This window comes from Halyomorpha halys, unplaced genomic scaffold (genome assembly GCF_000696795.3).
Source record: "Halyomorpha halys isolate HHAL.00 unplaced genomic scaffold, Hhal_1.1 Scaffold483.1, whole genome shotgun sequence".
Lineage (NCBI taxonomy): Eukaryota > Metazoa > Arthropoda > Insecta > Hemiptera > Pentatomidae > Halyomorpha > Halyomorpha halys.
The window spans coordinates 318,334-334,659 of NW_027110578.1; the positions used below are offsets into that span (position 1 = coordinate 318,334).

General features: G+C 30.8%; 1 protein-coding gene across 2 annotated transcripts in view; it reads right to left on the bottom strand.

Annotated features, from left to right (window-relative positions):
• The window catches only part of LOC106683444 (arylsulfatase B), a 124,779-nt gene that overhangs the window by 11,852 nt on the left and 96,601 nt on the right, over positions 1–16,326 (bottom strand). The window contains exons 1-2 of one of the 2 annotated variants that reach the window (XM_014424927.3): positions 386–522; positions 82–199 (exon numbers count right to left, since the gene is read on the bottom strand). In XM_014424927.3, coding sequence (XP_014280413.1) covers positions 82–183 — 102 coding nt within the window. In that variant the 5' untranslated portion in view covers positions 184–199; positions 386–522. Of the gene's footprint in view, positions 1–81; positions 200–385; positions 523–16,326 lie in introns of those variants that run through there. The other variant, XM_067048752.1, reaches the window with a different exon arrangement.

Below are 16,326 nucleotides of genomic sequence, written 5' to 3' on the forward strand. Positions count from 1 at the left end.
TATATATAAATAATATTAACAAACAAGTTAGAACGTTAATTCAAAACATAATGATTAATTACTTAAATGATAAAGACTCACCATATCGTCAGCAAGTATGAGGACAATGTTAGGCGGTTGACGAGCTGCTGACACATATAGCACGCATGCTACGGTCGCTACCAATCCTCTTGTTAATTGCATGCCACCTCACTGCACTCTGCACACACAATTAAATTTATCATTAATTACACTATACATCGATTAGATTATTTTTTATTCTATAGTTAAACTTTACTTAGATTGGCAAGTTTCGATATAAGATAAATGATCTAACACTATTTATTTAAAAAAAAAAATTAAATAACTCATATGACAAAAATAAACTTTAAAGTTAGAGACTGACCTTAGCCAGTGAAAGATGAGAAACTGAGTGAGCATGAAGGTGGAGCTACGTTCCTTCTTATACCCCAGGGGAAACCCCGTGTCGTTGTGAGCCCGTCTTGAGGACTTGGTATGTTATTAACATAAGCGCTGTGTACACCTGTAGGGTGCATAGGGGTGTCCAGAAATACCAGTGGGAGGAAAGTTGGGAAAGTATTACTACGTCAATGCACGATGTTATAACGGCCTTCGGATTGCTGGTTGCATCGCGTTGAAGTGAATAGTGGTCATTCCAAAGTCACCTCTCTCTCTCTCTCTCTCTCTCTCTCTATATATATATATATATATATATATATTCAGTATTTGATAAGTTGAAATTTTTTCCGTTTATTTCAAATAATGAAGAGGTAATTCGTTATTTCGAAAGATTTTTAGATGTCATTAGTAATACTATTCCAAGCTAATTTAGATTCAGCTGTTATTGGTGTCTCTAAAGGAGGCTACTGTGCACCTAGCATCTGTCTGGGCCTCCCACGAAAAGTTTTGAAAAAAAAAAAACGAAAACTTATTAGGTATTATTTTGTTAGTCAGGTGTCTTAAAATAATATGAATAATTAGAATTCAAATTAAAAGTTTTTTTATTATGTAGATACTCATTCATGCCTTCAGAAGGACAGAGTAAGGTTGGCCAACCATTGAACATTAAGCTAGATACAACTAGCTTAAATGTAGAGGTAACCTTAAAAAAGAGAATAATGGTGTTGCAGTTTTATTTGAGTGATTTTTACTTTTAAATTGGTAAATTGTTATAAAAAATAATTAATTATTGCCATGGTACTGCTGGCAGGCATATGCAGTTTTGGAACCGCTGATAAATGCCAATGCTCAACAGACATCAGTACCAAGCAGGTGTCGCTACATTGTGTCTCTAAAGCGGATTCGGTTCGATTCCAGTCTGGGAGGGTTGATATTAAATTCGTGGTAAGACTGAAATTTAACGGAATGAATAAACCTTCTCATTCTAACTAGTATAGTTTGGTAACCTGTAGGATAACGTCTATGTTTGCCAAAAATGGCCAGGCAGAGAAAAAAATAAAGAGAAATATTCAGTGTGGTTGAAAAACAGTCCATTCTCACGAAACCGCCAAAATTAAAAAAAAGAAGTTTTAAATGAAAGAGAAAAATCGAAGGCCAAAAGGACTGTTAAAACAATTAACCGAAAATTACTCAATTTTCCTTTTAATTTACACCTTGTTGTTGCCCAGTATTGCATTCACAACTTCTCGTCTTGTTATTAACTCTTATAAACGAAAATTAATTTTACTAAACTTTATAGTTATTTTGTTAAAAACTTTTCTCATATATATTTGGGACAGAAACTTGTAAACTGCAGAAAACAAATAATAAATCCGTCGCAAATCATGCAAAAATAGTTTCATATTTAAATAAAGGAATATTCATATATTTCATCAGAAAATAAAAAAAAAAATGTTTGGTGTGCACTATCGCTAAGTCTTTGCCACTAAGTGCATTTCAAACACTGTTTTCTGTACCTTTGCAGTCCATTTAATTATCTTTCTAATGAATTCGTCGAAGGTTCCAAGAAGTGTATATTTAAAAAAAAAAATAAAACTATAAAAATTAATGTGAATATGGTCAAAATACTATGACAATACTTTTAAAAATATAGTTACAAATATGCAGCATAGTGGTCCAAGAGGTAGAAACAAAAAACAATTTATCCACATTTTTAAAATCAATGCTATTTTGAATAGATTAGATTTGATTAATACGTGTCCACGATATGGAAAAGGTGGTGGCTTTATCGAAAATGATAATTTATATGGTCACAAGTCACAAGCGTTGCCATTTAATGATCAACCTAAAATAACTATCAACCTTGTCAAAATAACTGCCGATGAACCCATAATATTTTCATAATTAGATCCTGAAAATCGCTGATTATAATTACTGTACTATAATTGAAAATAAAAATGAAATATTGTAATGAAAATAATAGCTTTCTATTCTTTCCAATTTGGTAACATTTGTGACAATATTTATGATGCATTTTTAACTAAACATTTAAAAATATCTGTAATCTTTTTTTTTTTTAATTGATACTTCTTATGATATGTACCTGTAGTTTTTTTTATCATCTTTAAATAAAAAAAAAAATTTTAAATGTAGGACATACAAATTATATTTTTTTATTAAAGCTACCCTTATATTTCTTGATAAAGAAAATTAAATATAGTAATTGTGTCAACGATTTATGCAGTTTCAACTGTATAACACGAGAATTAATGACTGAAGTTACAACTTTCTTAAAGAAAACGTAAGATTTTTTTGAAAATGATGATGTAAAGAAGAACTAAGATATCTATACTCTAGGATAGATTTAGGAACAGGGATGAGGAAAAAATGCGTTATTAATTACTATTTTTTAAATATTATTCTCAGCTCATGTTATATTTTTATCAAAGTTGCTTAGAGATCAATGCAGACCGATAACGGTATTGGTAATAATACGGAATATTAATATTTTAGTTTCTATATTTTACAAATAGAGAAGAAGTAAGACATCCTAAATCTCTCAGGATGGATTTAAGGACTAGGCTGAAGGAAAATATATTATAATATATAATTACATAAGTATATATAAAAAAAAAAAAATAGTATTATCATTTTATTTCATTTACAACATTTTTTTGCAGAATAATTTGCTATTAGCCAGTGTAAAGGGTAGACATAAACATGTTATTAACATTTTTATTAGAATTAACAATGTTTATGAAATATCGCTTCTCACCGTTCTAAACAGTGGATGTAAACAAAAATTTTAACAACAAATGTTAAAAAATAAAATTGTATTTCGATACATCTTAAGACCTAGAATTTAATTTCAACCTAATATTTTTATTAAGCCTCCTTTAGTTTACATAATAAAAAAAAAACAGCACGGATATGGATATCTAAATAAAGATTTTATATAATTCAGTTATACCTACAATAAATTATAATTTTCCTCTTGAGCATGAAACAAAAATTATAGACAAATATTATTTTTTTTATTTTACAATATTCACCTATAATCCAATTTAAATTGATGATTTCAATATTATTATATTTACGATTTAGTTTAGAATTGGTTTGTTCATTTTACTGGACAGCAGGAGATGCAAATACTTGGCATGTGTCATCAAGGTGAGTTGATTTTGTCACGGTTTTTCCACGGATCAATATTTGCTATGTTTCCGCTTACTGACACTTATTAATTTAAATAAATTCTATTGGATATTGAATACTCTTTAGTAACTAGATATCTGTGTAAAATATCAAGTTATTCATTCCCGCAAGTGTGCTCATAATTTAAAAAGTAAGTTTTCAAGAACTGATCAGAACTTCATAAAAAATGTTTATCATTTCCATCCTTCCGACAAATAGAAAGTTCGATTTGTCACAAGCCTTTAAATATTTTTAGAATTTTTCAAGGCTTTTGAATCATTTTGCTTCTTTGAACTATCTCGAAATGGGATGACTACTCAGCAATGGTGAAAAATGTTGTTAAAACTGAGATTAAAAAAATCGATCTTTTTTCCATTCCGAAGTCAGCCGACTATTCTGGGGGGGGGGCACTCAACATCTATTAATTGGATTCTGAACATTTCTATAAAATGTCAGGTGATTAGTTCTTAACCTAACGGTATAACTTTTTTTCCATAACATTTTGTTCCGAAATAGTATTTTGTTATCGGTCACGCCTTATGTGTTGTAGAGGTTTTTTTTTTTTTAAATAAAAAATAAAAAGATTAATATACGCTCTCCAAAGTATGCAAACAACAAACATCAAAAACATATCATTAAGGCTGTTTGCAATCTCTGAGTCCCGGTACGTTCTTTACGACTGAGAGCCCTTTATTGCATGTTTAGAATTCTGAAAATAAATTGTGAGCCATTTTTGGAACCATGTAATTGTTGTTGTTCGTTGGGGCTTTAGGGCGTAAAACCCAGAAGTCATCAACGCCTATGTTTCACATTTTATAATTCAATTTCAAGATTAAAAACTCTTTAAATAATTACTTATTTTAGAATTATTATTGCTTTTTATGAAAATTAAAACCAGTTTTATGTTTTTCTGGTAATCATTTAGGGCATCCGATACACTCGGTCACACTCCTAATCTACTTAAGCGTATTCGTGGAGGATTGAGGACTTCCGGAATGCACAGAGATATTTCTTTAAAGAACTTAATAGCAGTATGTGTTATTTCTGCTCACAGCAGTATTGATTTTATTTTATTTCTAAAAAAAAAAAAATGAATATTTAGGTTTCAAAATGTATTGATGCGTAGGGTGAACCTTTTGAGGGTATAATTTTGAAACATAGTTTATCTCCAGTTTTTTCCTCCTGAATAAAAGAGGAGGTAGTCTAGCTTCAGAACACAGACTAAGAATGGGGCTAGTTCGAAATGCTCCGGTTGCGATACGTATCCCAGTATGATGAACAGCATCTAGTCTGGCGAGGATCAGGTTTCTGGCAGAGCCGTTAATGAAACATCCATAGTCCAGTTTCGAGTATACTAGAGTCCGGTATAATTTTATTAGTGTATGTCAGTCTGAGTCCCAAAAGATGCCGCTAAGAAACCGTAATATATATATATTTTTTTATTGTATTAGATTTTAATGTTGATATGTGCGTTTTCCAATTTAGCTTCCGATCAAATATCATCCTCAGGAAGCTGTGGTTATTTTTGTAGGGTATCAAAGAACCGCCTATATAGATTTCAGGAGATGGTAGGGTTATTCTTTTTCGGGTCAGATGGAGGCATTTGATTTCTCAGGTGAGAACTCGAGACTGATAGAAAGTGGTCAATTATTGATTCTAATTATTGCTTCCTGTTATTTATTTTTAATGGTATTCTATTCGCCGATCAACAAATAATATCTAGATCGTCCACGAATAGTAGCGGTTTAACACTCCTTGGCAAGTTGTGTCCCAAATCGTTAATTGCTAGGCAGAGTAGTGTTGGACTGAGCACTCAGTCATGTGGGAATCCGCTAATCTGTTCGCGGTCATCGGAAAATTCGCATCTGAAGTGGCGATGTGAATGAAATTGTTCTATGTATTGGTACATTTGCCCTTTAATTCCGACAGCTGATAATTTTTTAAGGATTATATCATGTTTTATATTATTAAATGCTTTTTAAGATCGAAAAATATAGCGATTGGGTGTTGAGCAATAATAAAAGAATATTGGGTTTCAGCCTCCAAAGTAAACAGATGGTCTAATGTGGATCGACCTTTGCGGAATTCAGATTGGAAGGATTGAAAAAAATTATTGCTCTCTATTGTCCACATTAATCTTTTATTGACCAAACGTTCCCTTATTTTACTGACAGCTTGTGAGGAATATGGGTCGGTAACTGGTTGCCATCCGCTTGTCCTTTCCATTTTTTAAAATTGGGATTATTATTGATTCCCGCCAGGTATTTGGGTATTGGCCAGTGAACCAGAAATGATCATAGTAGTCAAGCAGCCATTTTATTTGGAAGTTTTTTGATCATTTCATAGTGGATTTGATCAAGTCCGGGTGTAGTGCCTTTGACGGTATTTAAAATATGTTTTAATTCCCATACAGAAAAAGGGAGGTTATAACATACGGCCACTTCATTATTTGTCCTGTCGGAAACTATTGCCTCGTCAAAGATATATTATTGTTTGTTGAATTACATATTTTTAGAGAAATAGTTGGCAAATTTATTTGATGTAATTGATGGGTTGATCCGTTTTCCGTTGACAGATGTAGTGATATAGATATAACAGTATATATAGAACCATGTACTATAATACTATAATTTATAATAGGAGCAAATTTAATCCCTAAAGGGGCATGTAAAGGCGGAGAATGATTTGGTGCTCACAAGCCAGTGATGATGGCTGACGATCGTCATCTCATGCGCGGCTGATGGGTCCCATCCAAGGGTGCCGCTGTCACGTCTTGTGAGGTTGTGTCGGTGTAAGTTTAGCCGTTCCAGTGGTTCGTCCAACCATAAAAAGAGAAATTGGTAGTCGAACGGGTGACCAGGCTATCGAGACTTATGACGTGAGTCTGTGACGTCAGGTTGCGACATATGATTCACGATGTCTTGATTTCACATTGAGGGGGGCACCAAAATGAGACAATAAAATTACAGACTCGGATGTGTAAATCCGACAAAACCAAAAATTGCTCTCTGAAATGTGTAATAATTGAGTGTATTAAAAATGAGACATGATCGCTGCCATCTTTAGCCCATTGGCCCACCAGGACTAGACCCCGGATCCCGCTGTTTTAGGGTCCATTAACAATGTGATATATAAATTATAACGAATAAATACTATTGCTTCAAGACCGAGTGAACAGTTCTGTCTATATAAAAACGCATACTTCAAGAAAGAGAAGTTATTCATGATTGCAGTTAAGATATTTAATTTTTAAAAAAATAAAAGACTATTGTACTTATCAAATATCAAATAAAGTAAACATTTCAACTATGTTGTTTACTTTTGTTTGGGCGCCAGGTTTTTGCCTTTTTTGTCCCTCATGGTGGGTTTGGTCCAGAAAAATACTTTAATTTTGTATCTGATTGTTTAATTATCAAGCCTCTTTTGCCCCTTTTATTGTTTAATAATAACACCTTAGAGTTCTACTACTGGGTAGTTTCTCTACATGCTGTATCATTATGTCATTATGATCAAATTTACTTGTTGTACTTTTTATACAGTTGTAAATATCAATAAATAAATAAATAAATAAATAATAACACCTGAGAATATGCTGTTGAAACTTGAAAAATTAGTAGTAACAGTTATAAAAACATTTTTATCTAAAAAGTATGAATATATTTTTCAGTTTTAAACAATTTACATAAAATTTAGCGTTTACGCAATGAATGGTGCATTAAAAAGACGTAAATTTCTCATACAGTACTTGCATGTTATTTGTGCTGAAGTTTCGATTAGGCAAGCAGCTGCAAGTCTGCTGATGCAGGCAGTCTAAGTAGGCGCAACCAATGCATAGATTTCTCAGTGAGTAATACGCTTTGAGCTCATGAACTTTACATTGAATCCATTTTTTGGAAATAATTTATATTAGTGTTTACAATTTATTTCTAATTATTATTGGCCAAGTGAATATAAAAAAAATTGGTTTGTTTGAGTGATCATGGTACAGAAGTATTGGATTATGATGTTTATCATAACTATGTGAGTATTTATCATAACATTGTAACTGAATTACAAGGAAATCTATTTTGGTTGTAACAAATTTGAAATGCATGTCGTTCATTTATACAAAATGTTTTAATTGAAATAACAAAATTTCGTTGATTATATGGTTAGCCCCGCCCTATAAACACGACTTTGTAATAAGATATTTCAACGCAAATACAATAAAAATAACTTATTTCCTCTCTGATTATCACGGAATATATATTCTGTACTATTTATAAGAGATTTTTTAAATGATAAAACTATGATTTTTAGTAAATGAATATTTCTAGAATTTTGATATTTACAAATTAAACTTATGATTAGGAAATCAATATAATATTATCTATAATAATATGTTTAATTAACCCCTAGAATAAGATTCAGGAAAATTTTTATTTTTGACCTTAATATTCAAGTGTATAATGAAATATGTAATTTTTTTTTTAAGTTAATGTTGGGTTGGTTGAGTGTTTAAATTGAAATTTGAATACGTATATTCTCTAATTTCTATAAGTTAAAAAAAAATATTTACAAACTATTGAGATTTTTAAACCTAAAAGACATTAAATGATACAAACGAAAGTCTAAACTTCTCCATGAAAATTAATTAATAAATCACAGTCATAAATTCAAAAAGCATAATGTTTAGCTCCTTACCTTTTGGAATTTGGATATCAACAGTTTGAGTAGAATCGTGGCTAGCTTTAAGGCTTTTTATTGCTTATTTATTAATCGTTTGTTGTTTAAATTATATTATTGATTAAACTCTTACTAATCTGATTTAAATTCGCAACAAATAACTTATTTTTAAATTTAAGACTTCAAACTAAAGCCAATGAGTTATCGATGCAAACACGTCACTTCTACTGACACTGTATACATACGGTTTTAGTAATAAAATGTCGGCCTATTATATCTTGAAAAATTAGAAATCTGAAAGTCATTTGGAAATATTTCCACATCTTCGTTAACTTAAAAACGAACGAAATATTTTTCATCTTATTATTTAATTTGCATAAAAATTTTATCTTTTGTATTAGAATCTAGAATAATAAATATTAGAAGCTTCATGAGGTCAAAAAACTTTTTATCTCCTGTTATCAAAAGAAAATCCAATTGTGTTAAATCGTTTAATAAGCCAAATACAAGTACTTCTAATTAACAAAGGGAGGCTTCAGAAAAACTTTTTCTTTAATTTTTAAAACCTTTTTTCCTCAAATAAAATAATAATATTTATATAATTGAACAATTTATCGGTTCAGTTTGTACAAAGATATTACTGAAACGTGTCTAAGCAATATTTTTCATTAAATATTTATAGCAATATATTTTTTATTTATTTATTTTTTTTTGGTTTGAGAGTTTCATGTTGGATGTAAACTAAAGTTTTAATTATTTTATCCTCTTTTAGTGTAAGATCGGTTTTTAATTCACTACATTTAATTATATTAAAAAAAAAAATGGGAAAACTACAATCTGAAATCCTACTTTGGGCACTTTTTTGAATTTGTTAACAGGACTATCTTATAACTCAATTTTATTAAATATTGAAAATAACTATAAAAAAAAATTCATTTGTTTAAAGTTTATTTTGAAGAGAGGGTAGTTCAAGAATAAAATACTAAAGGATTGGAGAACAAAAATGTTTAGCTTTCTTTACAATCAAATATTAGTATTTGCCTTTGTATACACAATTAATTACAATTTCATAACAGAATTTAAAATGCATTTGTGTTTGTAGTGTACACTAGAAACTCACAAGATTTAAAAACCCCAGTTGAAAATCGTTGTTGGTAGATCATTATCGTAACATTCTCAAATTGCAACTTTTGACAATTTCACACATTGTTATTGTGGATCATTGTTATTGGATGTTCCTGGTTGACTCAAAATTCACAACCACTTTGGCAATTTAGATCAATTTTGGGGAAAAAATGTCGTTCAGTACCTTGTGTCATTACCCTCAAAGACATTTGGCGGATAAAATAAACTAGATTGATTTGTGAAGTTACGTAAATTGTCTCAATTCAACATTGTTAGTTATTTAATTTTACTTATTTGTCTAAAAATGATTAGGGGTGGTTAGATAACTTAGATTTAGATAACTCAATTAGGTGAAAAAACAGTCATATTAAGGTTAAGAATCTTCTAATTTTTAATATGGAATAATCAACAATAGCATTTAATTAGTTTTACATAAATATCCCATATTTTAATTTTTGTTCCCAAATTACATCCTCAAGAATAATAAAATGTACACCATGTATGTTTGTCCAACTAACTTTATATTCTAGTGTAAAATGTAGATGTATGTAATATTTATTATGCAATATATAGAGTAGAGAGTGATTTATAATAAATTCCAAATTAAAAAAAAATTACCAGCTTGCATATATAGTTTCAAGAATTAATTATGAGACCGCTAAATGGAAATTACATGATTATTTCCTTGCATAGCGGTGAAAACCTTTATTGTTTTCAATAAAACTATTCGAGTTATAAATAAACTAAAGGTTATATTCATTACAAAGTTTCCACTAGAGGAAAAGGTGAGGGCGCAGGAAGGGGGAGGTAAATTAGTACAAGTGCCCAGTGGCAATAAAGTCAGATATTTCACTGCAATTATTTATTACTTTAATGGAAACTATGAATTATTACTAGTCTAAGTTGATGAGTCTGATAAGTATAGATAGGGGGAATAAAAAAATGGCGACTGTTTCAAAACGTTAACAAAAAATTATATTTTTCATTTGGAGCTCCATATCTTTAGAACAACCAACAAAACTAGAAAACTTAATAGAACATCATTTAAAATGAGTAAATTAGCTTAAATATGAGCCCGTATAAAACTATTTACGTTCAATGGATCCCGAGATATAGTTATTTAAAAATCAATATTTCATAAAAAAAAAAAATAATAATATACGGAAAAATCAGTAGTTATTGAATTTATTTTGGGAAATCTATGTCTCAGGAACCATTCGACGTACAGATATCCAATGGCACTAAAAATTAAAGCTAGTTTAATGTGCCATAATTTATGACGTTTATGTTTGTAGGAGTTGTAGTTTCCATATTTTACAAAATAAATTTTAAAAATGTTGATTTATAGTTGTTTAGACAAATTTTTTGATTTATGAAAAAATATATCTCAGGAATCATATGATATGAATTTTGCTGATAAAATTTTATCCAAACAGCTAGAAGTAAATTTATTTTAGCCGGAAAATAATCATGAAAACTAAAATTCCTGCGAAGATAAGTGTTATAAACTACTTTATAGTACATTAAACCAGCTTTAATTCAAGTTCTGACAGGCATTTCTATGTCTAATTATTCGTTAGATATAGTTTTCCCAAAATAAATTCAATAACTACTGATTTTTTGTTATGAAATGTTATTTAAAAAAAAAAAAATGTATTTCGAGAAATATCGAACGTAAATAGCTAAGGCTCATCTTTTAGATAATTTAAAATCCTATTTAAAATTAGGAGCTCCAAATGAAAAATATAATTTTTTTAAACATTTTGAAACACTCGCCATTTTTTATTCCCCCTTGCTATAATTGTCAGACTCACCCGTTTAGACTAGTAATTATTCATAGTTCCATTAAAGTAATAAAAAATTGCGGTGAAATATCTGACTTTATATCCACCCAGCTCTTGTGCAAAATAGGGCAGCTTAGCCCAGTTGCTTGACTAGCGGTTCCTGATTGCTCATGTTCGATTTTTTCCTAGAAATATTTCTGTTTATAAAAAAGTAATAACAATAACAACAATTGTAGGGCCGTCCATAGCTCAGTGGTTAAGACACAGTCTTACTAATTCGATGTTTATTGGCGGTGCCGGTTCGAATCCAGCCTGGGACGTCGACTTTTTTCATTGCGTGGCGGTCCCACAAAATGAAGAACTTTGACCCCCAACCATGGTTAGGCAGTATAGGACTCCAATGGGAGTCTTGGCCGAAAAAAACAACAACAATGGGAGTCTTGGCCGAAAAAAACAAAAAAAAAAAAACAACAATTGTAGGTAATCATACAAAAACATATATATATTAGAAACATATATACTCAGAAGTGATGCGGATTTGCATTGCAACTTTCTGTATGATATGAAAAATAAAATAAAATAAATAAAAACCTGTAACACTTCGACCCATGATGGGTGAGAGGTTTAGCACTTTGTAAAACAGCACTGTTTCTTGAGCAAAATTGTACCATGAGATGATTTGTTCAAGATTTTACTCGACAGTCAGGTCCTCCCCAATTAAGGGTTCCCACATTATAGTGGCTGGATTTAACATAGGGTTCCGGAAACATACAGGCTGACTTACAGTTACAGCAATAAAATAAATAATTAACTACCACAGCCAGATTCGAAACTAACTAACTAAACTACATGACCCTTATTTTATTAAAAACCTACTTTTTCTAAGCATCCATGTAATCAGAGATGAATTGATTCTGTTAATTCATAGCCCATTCCTTCTCAATTTTGAGCTAATTGAGCTGACAATTAAACCGAGAGTAGCACCCTTGATCCTCAGTTTAACTGAAGTAGTTATTACTGAACTGGTTTTTACTGTGTCTAATTTTTAAATTCCTCTCAATAAAAATTATTTATGGAGCCAGTAACTCTTCTAAATATTAAATTGGCCCTCTTTGTTTATTTGAATATATTTTTCTAAGGCATTAAAAATATAATTTGTGGGTCCTTCCGTCGTCCGCGTGGTCGTTTTCCCTTTGCACTTGAAGTCTTTGCTTCCTAAATGCTTTTTGGCATTCTTTGCACATGGCTGAACCACGTCAATTCTTTTCTATATATTTTTTTATTAGCGGACTGCTCTAATTATTTTACTTCACAAAAAAGAATTTTGAGAAAATTCAGTCGAATCTAGTTTTACCGGTAGCTTTCCTCAAGAATTTCATTTCTGTAACTTGTATACGGCTTTCTAATTTTGTGATATATTGCCAACTTTCAGCAGCATAGGTCAGCGTATACATTTGTTGCTTTCCCTGTGCATTGGTATATCTCGGAATCCAACTTCCAATAGTAAGCAATTTCGATCTAAGATATCTTCAACCTGATGTAATAATTAACAATCAATTATAATACAAAACGTAACTAAACTGGGAATGTTCTTCACATTTCTCACAATGAAATTCACAAACCATAAAAGAAAAAGAAACACAAACATTACTGTTTATATAACATCAAACCGACAGAAGCTACACATCATATTCAAAAGACAAGTATCCAGAACTATGTTCTGGGTTTTGGTAAGCATATAATGATGATATACTTTATATACATTGTTTATATATACTGGTTTATTTATGTACATATATACATTTATAATAGCAGTATTTACATTTATATTGTCATCTACTTTTTTTTATATATATACATGTATATAGACCTTCCTTTAAGGAGTATTAAACTCTTTAACGGGGACTACCCGTACTTTGGGTCGCTGAGAGTTCGGTTACCTTCCAGTATTTTCTGTCCTTGGCTTTTCGTGACCACAGTGTTCCTTCTACCTTCTTTGTCTCGTCTACCCATCTTCCTCTTTTTCTGCCACGGTTCTTTTTCATATCCAAGGGTATCCACTCTTAGTTAGTTTCTTGATCCAGTTTTAGTCGTTCTTCCTCATTAGATGCCCAATTATTTTTGTCCTCATTAGGTTCAACGATCATCCGTGTTGGGCACTTCTGTAAATTTTCTGATTTAGCATAGATTTCTATTTCTTCTTCTTTTCTTGAGATCAATAGCACATAATCTGCGTATTTTAGTGTGCTTAGTCTTACTCCGTTGATATTGATTCCATATTTATCCCAATCCATCTCCTTTTGAATAAGTTCCATTACAATACTGAAGATGTGTGGTGATAGTGTATCTCCATGCCTTTCCTATCGCTTGATATAAATTCTTTGTCGTCGGTATATATTTCTGTTATTATAGAAATGTATTTTTCCTCGATACCTGTAGACTTGAGAGCTGTCGTGATGCTGCTATGATATATGCGGTAAAAGGCTTTGGAGAAGTCAACTATCTAAGATAGATGTTTAAATTATATTCTGTACTTTTTTCTATGAGTTGGTTTACAGCATGTACAAGATCAATTGTAGACATGCCCTACCTAAAGCCCGCTTGGTCCAGAGGTAAGTTTTCGTCCATTGTTTTTCTCAGTCTGGTTTGGACGATTTTTGAAAATACTTTCCCTATTGTGGCGCCCAATGATATTGGTCCGAAGTTCGTTAATTTATTTCTGTTCCCTTTCTTGTAAAGCAAAACAATTTTTGATGTTTTCCAGTCTATGGGGATTTCTTCTTTTTCTATGACTTTATTAAAAAAATTGCACAGGACTTCTGATAATTCTTCAGCTCCATCTTCCAGAATTTCATTTGTAATTCCATCTTGTCCAGGGCATTTTGAGAACTTTAGTGATTTAATTATATTGACCACTTCTGATTGAAATATTGTAGGAACAGTAGTTTTACTCCTCATTGTGTCTTTTTTTTTTCATTTGGGTAGCATATGCAAAGAATAATATAGGATCTAATTCTTAGGGTGAGGTCAGGATTTTATACAAATAATTTGGGCTAATATTATTTAGTTTGGGAATATCGTGTTTTGTCCTCATTTTACGTGGAGCAGCTTCACAAAAAATTATAACAATACCTCCTCAATGCCATTCCATCACTTCTTATAAGATTTTTAACATACGGAAAGTAAACAAAGGAATTAGATTGATTGTTATTGTAAATGTTACAATCTCTCCTTCTCTCCCAATGAGAAAAAGTAGTCCCAACCAAAACTTGCCCCAAGTCTTCTTCCTTCACCAATGTGAAGAGGTTGATGAATCTTTCAGAATGTTAATTGTGTACATTATATTTTATTTAGATTTCCAATCGCTAATGCACTGTAATAATCGAAGCGTTTATACGTTATATCCGGTTGAAAAAAAATGATGATTACATAGAATTTTAAATTCCACGAGAGTGCTTTGGAAGGAGTGGTTGTTGACAGCTATTTCCAGGTGATTGGAGAAAGTAGTCCGCAGTGCAAAATGTTTGAGGAAGTTAACGTCAAAGCGGTCAAGGCGATTAATCTTAATTTTGAAAAATATATGGCTTTATGGCAATAATTGTAAAGAATTCCCCAGTCCCTACTCTATGTGGAAAACATATTGAATAATTAATACCATAATTAAAGTCAATAAATACAACTTTGTGAGTTAATGAAATCTATAAAAGCAGCCATCAAATCGTCTAACGATTGAGATTGTGAGTTCATTTTTAATGCTAACAGTTTAGCTCTTCTGTATTCTATTTATAGAACTCAGAATTGTAAAAAACTATACTCATACGCCCTTGCGATTACTTTAAACTCTGTATAAAGGTTTACCATAAGGATAGAAATGGCTAAGTGTGGTAATACACTTGGAGGTGCTGCATTGATATAAGAGCAGTATGCATTGCAGTTGGCCGAACATTATACATGAGTCGCCAGTTGACCAATGGGTCATTAATTTAGGACTGTCTCGCTTTTTATCTGAAGCTTTCTTGAGATAACGATTGTGCTACAGAAATTCCAGTAAAACTCAATAATGGATGTCACGAATAGGTTTTATAGGTTGTTGGTATTTATCTTTACAGATATATAAAATGATGATAATTATAATCAATACTTCATGTGTACAGAAGCACCCCCATTCAGAATTATATAGTATTAAAGTAATAAAATGTTAGGTTATGAGAATTACTCTGAAAGAAGAGGGTAAAAGGGGCCAGTGTTAAATGAAAAATAAATTGAGTGTTTTAGAGCATCAAATATAGCAAACATTTCGTTACAATCATAATTAATTTATTTACATTTATATTTGAAAGAAAAAAAAAACGTAACATTTGATTGTGAATTTGACATGTTTAAGCGTAAAATGCACCTCAACCCAATAGTTTAATGTTTTTCTCGTCTACCATACTAACAAAAAAAATAGATTACTTAAATAATTCAAACTCTATCCATTATAGTCTCAAAACTTTTTATTTCTCTTATACGTCCAACGTTTCGGCCAATCCGGCCATCTTCTGGGACAATCTACTACAAAACAGTTTCTATTACATGTATGATCCTACAAACAATTTAAATTACTTAACATTATTATTTATAATTTATCTTACCTCAATACCACTTTGAAAACATATAATTTAACAACTCTAAACTTTATGCAGGCTATTCTGCCCAGGTCAAAATATCACTATCTATGAAACATTTAAAAAAATTAGGTAAAATATTTTTTTGTTAATAAGTATATCCCAAATTTGTTTAATTACCTAGTCATGAATAATCTAATAAAAGATGTGCTTTCAAAATCAGGTATTCAAGTAAAAATTATGTTAAAATATATAGATGATATTTTTTGTATATTAATGAAAACAGATGTAAATAGATTGCTGGAAGAACTAAATAGCCACCATGAAAAATGAAAGTTCACTATGGAATTGGAAAAGGATGGTAAACTAAGATTTTTAGATATGTTGATGGTAAGACAAGGTAAGAATATAATCACAGAGTGGACAAAAAAAAGAAACAAGTAGTGATATAATATTGAATTATTATTCTTGCCACCCTTATCACATGAAATACAATGTAATAAATAATTATATTAAAAAAGCTATTAAAGTAACTGATGATAGTAGGTTACATA